Source organism: Hibiscus syriacus, unplaced genomic scaffold (genome assembly GCF_006381635.1).
Source record: "Hibiscus syriacus cultivar Baekdansim isolate YM2019G1 unplaced genomic scaffold, ASM638163v2 tig00110989_pilon, whole genome shotgun sequence".
NCBI classification, from domain to species: domain Eukaryota; kingdom Viridiplantae; phylum Streptophyta; class Magnoliopsida; order Malvales; family Malvaceae; genus Hibiscus; species Hibiscus syriacus.
Window position 1 is genome coordinate 552,019 of NW_024062943.1, and position 8,500 is coordinate 560,518.

The 8,500-nt window shown below is 30.2% G+C and overlaps 1 protein-coding gene across 1 annotated transcript; it reads left to right on the forward strand.

Moving 5' to 3' along the window:
* Positions 1-6,130: 6,130 nt before the first annotated feature.
* LOC120149145 lies at positions 6,131-7,710 on the forward strand. The gene is made up of 4 exons (XM_039162035.1): positions 6,131-6,422; positions 6,506-6,587; positions 6,670-6,786; positions 7,643-7,710. The coding sequence occupies exons 1-4, from the start codon at positions 6,295-6,297 to the stop codon at positions 7,691-7,693; spliced, it is 378 nt and encodes a 125-aa protein (XP_039017966.1). The 5' UTR covers positions 6,131-6,294; the 3' UTR covers positions 7,694-7,710.
* The last annotated feature ends 790 nt before the right edge of the window (positions 7,711-8,500 follow it).

Below are 8,500 nucleotides of genomic sequence, written 5' to 3' on the forward strand. Positions count from 1 at the left end.
AATTCTTTATAAATATGAAGGGGTTATAAAAATAAGAAAGAAATGAAGGGGGAGGAAAGGAGGGAAATGATAACTTGCGGCAGTTTTAATATACAGTTAAAAAACGTTACTGATTTTATTATTATTTAAATAATAAAATCGGTAAAAAAATTATCGAAAACATTATTTTTTCTACTGATTTTGTTATTATTGGGCGTTTTATTGGTTTTACTAACAAAACCGAAAAAACTCTACCGGTTTTATTATTATTAAGTACTTTACCAGAAATATTAAAAAACATTAATATTGTAATTAAAAATAATAATATTTTAAATAAATTTTTACTAATTTTTTTATTTAAATAATAATAAAATTACTAATATTTTTTTAACTGTATATTAAAGGTGTTGCGTTAGAAAACTTACAAGATTGAAGTTCACAAGTTATAAGCATCAGTCACATTCATAAACCTAAATTATTAGTCTGCTTTTGCCACTGCATGATTGATTGCAGTACCATATTTAAAACAAAGGCAGCAGCTTTTGCCACTGAGGTTTACCCACCATTATTTTTTTTAATATATAGAAATTTAGTTTTTTAATACATAGAAATTTAGTAATCTTTTAAGGGTAAATTCACTAATCTCATTCTATTAAAAGATTATAAATGAATACCTAATTTCAAAAAATCACAAACAAATCAGTTAATTATTTGATTGTCACAAGTAAGTCATTAGACTCTTGAAAAATGAAAACCAACGTTGGCAGGTATGTTAGGAACCATTTTTAATGATTTTCTTATTGGATAGATTACACCACATGTCATCTAATTATTAGTAAGATTACAAATGGCTCATCCAATTTTAAAAACTTACAAATGAGTCTCTTAATTTATCCAAAAAAAAATCCATTCAGAGTGAGAATGAGGGTTCTATTTTCTGACTCGAACGGCGGGGAGGTTATTGGTGTTGAGAGTAATAACATATCTTGAGACATGGGTCATATGATGGTGGACAATGTAGATTGAAGTTTAAGATATAAAACTTTTAGCATGATTGCATGGCTTTTGAGAGAGATATTACGAAATCTAATACGATGAATTGAACGATTAGATCGAAGTGAATTTTATGATGAAATTTGGGATTAATAGGCCATCGTATATAATGATGGATGACAATTAATATAGTGACACATGATCTGATTGTTATAATCAATTAATTGAGTGACTTAATTATAATTGTCCGGAATAAAATATTTCACGTCAAAAAGCCCTTTAATATTTAACGATACAGTGACATGCTTTTGACAATCAATTAATTGAATGATTTATTTGTAACTTTTTGAAATTTGATGACCTATTTCCAATATTATCAATAATTAACTGGTTTGAAAATTTGCAGTCTCGTAGGAGTCTAAAAAATCGTCTAAACCTAATTTGTCATTGAATTTGACAAAAAAAAAATCTCCAATACCATCTTAACTTTTGGACCAAAATAGCTTGCCTTTGAGTTGGAAAGTGTTATAATCAGTTATAAAATATATGAACAAACAGCCTAAAAATTTACACTACGATAACTGGTTACGGAAAGATAAATTATTTGGTTAAAATAATGTATAACGTGATGAGTTGATGTATGAATCGATCAAATGAAGTATAAACTTCGATAATTGTTAGGGTTTGAAAAATTATTTATTTATTGATTGTATGAGTACTGATAATTATCATGATTAGTAAATTTAATTATAAATATATTTTTTAATAACGAAAGAAAAATGTTTAAAATTAAACCTAAAATATGATTTTAGTTAAGATTAACTTTTTTTTATAAAATTAATTTTTTTGAACCCATAAACAAATCAGCATGTGTAAACGAGCTGAGTCGAGCTCGAGTATTGCTGAGCTCGACTCGACTCGAAAACTTTGAAATGAAGCTCGACTCGACTCGAAAACTCGCGAGCTTAAAATTTTCAAGCTCGACTCAAACTCGAAATCCTAAACTGAAGCTCGTGAGCAGCTCGAAAATGCTCTAAATGAAAAAAAATTCTTAAACTTAACTCGATTGAAGCCTCAAACTCAAATTCGAACATGAACCTTAAATACAAGAAATCTTACTGTATTTTTTATAAAAAAAATCAATACATAAATATTAATATTATTAATAATTTATTTCAAAAAAAATAAATTTTTAATATATTATATTTTCGAGCTGCTCACGAGCTTTTCGAGTCGAATATCAAGTAGCTCGTTTCGGCTCGTTAAGAATTCGAGTCGAGCTCGAGCTAGTCGAGTCCATTCGATCCGAGTATTTATCGAATCTTGATCGAGTCAATCTCGAATAGCTCGCGATCTGTCTCGTCTCATTTACAGCCCTAATCAAGCATGTGTTGATTTTGAGTAGAGCCAATAGTAATTTTTTTATTGTACTCTTGATTAATCTTGGTATATGTATTTGACAAGTGATTCTAAAGATTGGTCGGCATAAATGTGTATGTCAATATGGTAAGAAAAGCAATGGAAAGGGTGGTATCCAATTATAGGGTTCCATGTGTACATTTTTTACTTTTATCAAAAATTGAAAAAGTAAAGATAAAATTGAGGACCCAAACAGCCTGCTTGTAACAAGCACGCTAGTTTTTGTAAACTTTGTGTCATCATTATTATATATGCACGTGAACATCCACATGCATTTGCTTTCTTTTTTCCCCCTTTATGAGGGTCACCACACGTGCAATTTCTCATTACTGTATACATACATACTTTAGCACACTCATTTTTTTTAAACTATATGGTATATGTAACGATTGTATATAACAATAGTGTGTCATGTGCTACCCAATTAGTTGATGGCAGTTTTAGGTCCTCTATATGTTATAAAGTTGTTTTCCGGTCCACACCCACTTATTTTATAGATTTAGTCATTAATTTATTTTTTTTCTTAAAATTAAGGTCATACTTTTAATTTTTCAATTTTTAAAGTAATCATAATATTATCGGTACAAAAATATAGTTTTAGAAATGTTATTCAATATTTTAAATTTCTAAAATATTTTTAAAAATACATTTGACATCATTTAAATATCATTTATGAAATAATAACTCATATAATTAAATTTAATTGATCATAAGTTTGTTAATTGAAAACCAAAGTTGGTGGTGGACTCGTTGGCTACCCCACCAATACACACCCCTCGTGTTAATCGTCCCCATGCCATATGCCTATCTGAGCATGCGTGCTACCTACCCAAGTTTAGTTAATGCAGTTACCCTTAAGAACTCCATTCTAGTATTTTATAATCCACTCTTATTTTCAAGCTCACGAGGTTAGATAGATACACGGATGGACCCAGAGAAATGAGTAGGGATAATCGTCTCTTTGAATATTTAAAACTACAATATATGAACAAGAATCTAGGACCATGTAGTTCACCAATGAGCGGTGGGGATGGTTGTTAAAGTCTCTTACCCAACAATGTGGTAGGGTTTTTGAGAGCTCATAAAAAATGACTGATGAAAGCGGTCATTTCTCTGAAAATTTTAGATTTTAATATAATTTATACACTTTTTTATATTTTTTATTGGTAATATATTTTCGTCTCTTAAAATTTATATATTCGTCATGTAATATAAGATCTCCATCTGTCCCTCCTTAAGTCCAACGTCTCAACCATTGATATATGCAAAATATATTAAATCAAAAACGTATCCTTTATGCAAAATGGTAGATTGATGATGTCTTGCACATTCATCTAGATTTGTGTAAAGATTGACTTACTCATTTAGCCTGCTCCGATTAATAGAAATAAGAACAGAAGAACCATAATTCAACCCCTGAATAGATCTACACGTACAAACTGCAAAAGATCAGACCACATGTCGACGAACAGATCCTTCTTTCATAGGGCTTTCTTCTTATTTTATATGAAATACATATGGTGCCTCTATTTGTGTCTCTTAATAGGACAAATTATAACTTAAATTATATTAAATTAAACACAAAGACTACTAGTCATCTTATATGCCGTTGGCCCAACTTTCACAATTCTTCACAGTGTGCTCGATACATGGACTTCAACCTAGGGCCACAATCATGGTCGAGATAAGGTTTAATCATAACTAGAGAACAATATAATAATTCAAGATGAAAGAACTTTCAGTTGGACCAACGACAGTTTTGTATGAGAAACCGGTGCAATTGTGGGGCATTGGCTTATCAAAGAGTCCAAAGCCTTCCATGTGAGAAGAACATTCTTTTAAGATGGTGTCACTAGACCACAACAAAAACCTTTTCCCTAATGGCTACATGCTAGCTATTTGTATGGGAGATGGGGACCTGTTGAGTTACAGATTTTATAAACAATGCAGCCAGTTGCAGTGGAAAATCAAATCATTGAAAACGAACGAGTTTTAAGTTTCAGGGTATGCCCTACAAAAGTTAAATAAAGATTTGAGATGTAGGGGAAGGTGTCTCAGACAAGATCATAGGGTGTCTCTTTGTGTTTATGTGAGAAAGGGGAGGAAGCCCTCCTGTTTTGCTAGCAGTTCGATGACTGAATGTACAAATGCTCATAAGGATTTTCTATAAAATTATAATAAAATACCAGATGAATAAGCAAAAATTTGAATTCCACTTTTCCAGTTGACTTCACTTACATGAAATGGGATGATTATTGATCCCTAGCAGGAACTAGTACACTATTTTTCTGATTCCAAAAGTAAAAGAAAACATGCAAAGAAAATAGCAGCAAACACATTGCAGTAGTGTATCACATTGTCAGTTATCCATCAATGATCATTCTTTTTCCTTTCAAGAAGAAAGAAACAAGACACATGCAATATTTCAATGGAGTAGACATGTATATGCTTTACCGCACAAATATTTTTCCTATACCTCAAACTATAATTTTAAAATTTCTCCTAATATATGGTTATAGTAAACCAAGTTTGACACTCCTTTACTTCCTAGCTCTCGAGTCTGCTTCTATTTCCTTTTGTTAATAAATTTTTGCTCACTAAAAGATATATTCTAGAAAAAACTTGAGCAGAATCAGGATTGTACAACAAATGAAACCAACAACATTTTGTTCAATACAAAGCATTAAATCAAAGATTTATTCTATTTAAACATGGAATGCATCCAAATCCAATTATCAGTGTTAAATAAGATTTTTTTTTCTTTAACCAATTACAAGTGTTCTTTTAATCGTCCGCTTTACCAGCCTCACAGTTGTTGACACAAATGATCCCCCTTGTCATATATTTTCATCTCTTCAAACAGATATAACAACCACAGGCTCAAAAAAGAATGCATACAAATCCAATTTAGATTACACAGCAAGAACTGAAGCTTAAACTCTGTTACACACGGACTAAACTTTTAATTTTTTCAAAACTATGCATAAAGTTTTTAGTTTTTGTTTTATTTTAGGGTACATTTGTTTTGCGTAAAACATTTTTCGGAAAATATTTTCCTCATTTTTCAGTGTTGATCGGAGGAAAACTGGTTAGTCAATGTTAAATATTTTCCTGGTCAACATAATTTTCTTTGTATTTTTAAAAAAAATGACTTATGGTATGATTTTCCGTAAATTATTTTTCGAACTTTTCACTTCAAATAATAAATACTCAAAATTATTTTATTTTATATATGTAATATTAATATAATATTATAATATATTTTTATCAAAATATTATTTATTAAAATATTTAAAGTATATTTATTAATATTTTTAATAATATAATATAATATTTTTTAATATTATAATAATATAAAATATTATATTTTTATTTTAATAATTTCTAAAAGATTCATCAACTATTGAAACAAACAGACCCTTAGTATCTTACTATTAAAAACCTTAGTTTTTTATTTTATTTTAGTACTCGGTCAAAATTTAACGCTAAATTTTTAAAATTTTGAAAATTTATGTACTAAAACGAAAAAAATTTGATAGTTTATGTACTAAACGCGTTTAACGGTGAAATACTAAAATGAAATGAAAACTAAATACTATATATGATTTTAAAAAAATTAAAAATTTATATACTAAAACGAATTAAAATTAATAGTTTAAGTATTAAAGGCATAACTTACCCTATATTTAATAGATTATACCATAAAAACTGGACGGAGAGCAATAAAAAGCGTATTTTTAAGGCAGTACGATCCAAAGCGTCGTTTTACGGTTTTGTGCAACAGCGACGGATCGGTTTACGGTTGTTGTTACATTTCGTCTGAGGAACGCCACATGTTCGATAAAATGTCTCACTAATGAGACAGTTCACTCTTAGAAATATTTGAAATTTTCAGAAGCAATCATGATGCTCTCTAACCTTGTTGACGGCTTCAATGAAATTCTTAAGATTCAAAAGTTTCGACGAATTGTCTCATACACTGGATTCTATTGCTTTGTAGCTGTTTTGAGCTACGCCTATGCAAACAATACGTACGTTCAGTTGTTAGTTTTTTTAATCCTTTCTTAGCGTTTTCTTTTGGTGGGTTTTCCTTGATTTGCTGTTTGTTTTGCAGAACTAGAGCTGGGTATTCAAGGGCTGATCAATTCTATGCTTCTTATCCTGCTGGAACGGAGCTTTTAACTGACACTGCTAAGGTACCCTTCTTTTTATTCTTTTCGTTTGATTGCTTTTGTATTTTAATTTCATTTTTGGTTGATATTTGCTTGGTTTGGATAGTTATACAAAGCAGCATTAGGCAATTGCTTTGAGTCAGAGGAATGGGGCCCCATTGAGTTCTGTGTCATGGCTAAACACTTCGAGCGTCAAGGGAAATCCCCATATGCCTATCATGCGGTAAATTACACATTGCAATTATGCATGTCTCTGTGGATTCTTTTTATAATCTACTTGCGATTTCTTTTTACTTTTTGGGTTTTACTTGATAGTTGAAACCTTAATTAGAACTGGCTTTCTGTTTGTTCATTATTCAAGCATGGTTCAGTTGTTGCTTTTGGAAATTCAATTTTTTTCGATTTGATGGAAGTTTGAAACAATTGCTTCAAATCGGCTTGAGCATCGATAAGTGTGATTTTTGTAATATTTCCTGGTTTCTGCTGATCCTACTTAAGAAAATTGTGTGTTCCCCAAAATGTCATTTGCAATCTACCATTACTTTTTTTTATATGGAGTTGCAAACAGACTGCTATAAAATGACTTCTCTAAAATAAATTTCCTATGATAATTACAACATGTTGCAATTAGAATAAAATGGTCAAAAGATGAGTTCTAGAAAGTTTGCTTGCTCAGATTTCTATTATATTCATATGTTGACAGTACTAGTCAGCAGTTTGAGTTGTGTTGACTGTTGAATGGTATAACTTCTTTCATTTTGATAACCCACTCTTCCCCGCTCCAAATCCAACCTGCCATATCCATGAGATGAGTTGCTCAACCGCAGGGCACCTAGGCACTTTTCTCAGGATAGTAATTATTTGGTCATTTTCATTCTCTGTGAATGGACTGGGCTGTCATGAAAGGGAAGACTATATGATAATCCACTCATGCGTCATCCATGACCAATTAGTTGCAGAGACGTAACTTATGCAATGTGTAAAGAAAACTTGGAATCTTGATACGAATTGGATGGTTTTCTGTGCTAAATTTTCAAAGCTCAATGCTCTCTAATTCAGTTGATATTATATGGTTGCAGCAATACATGGCGCACCTCCTTTCTCATGGTCAACTAGATGGAAGTGGCTAGGTGGTAAGTTCAAGAAAGAAAAATCATTGCTACATGAGTAGAAACGCATTAGTGCCGTACACGTGAGATATGGACGTGCACTGATGCTTCTAGATTTGTAGACACCGACTTATTCTGTTCAACATAAGAACTTGTGCTTGCACCTTTAATTGCCATTGCAGTCTAATGTTCTAGAATTCGTTTAAACTCTAGAGACCATAGTTTTCAGTATTTGGCACCGAGTTTGAACTTTACTGATATATGGATGTCACTTCACTCTGTTGATTCGTCATATTGAAACAACCAGGAGAGCTCCCAAAGAATTTCGTCAATTTGCATTGATCATGCGATGCTGAACTCTCAAATAAATTTACTTCATCATGATTAAATTTATTATTTTAAATACCATACTAATCTTTTTTTTTTTTAAATTAAGGGTCCGTTTAGTTCTATAAAATATTTTCTATTTTTTGTTTTCTGTTTTTATTTTCAGAAAATAACTTTTATTTTTAGTTTTTTAAAATTTAGAAAACATGTTTGGTTAATATAAATGAAAACTTGAATCTAAAATAAAAATAATGAAAATATATTTAGTATCTATTTTTTTAAAATAGAGATGAACAAATAGTTATTAAATAATTAAATTAAAATATAATTATTAAAAAATCATTACACAAATTTAACATGTGAGTTATACAAATATAAAATAATAAAATTATTAAGAAATTTTATGACACAAATTGTTTTAATTTATAATAAAAATATAATGTCAATGCAAATCAAACATCAATTAAAAATACAAAAAAATATTATGTATGCAAGAGAACG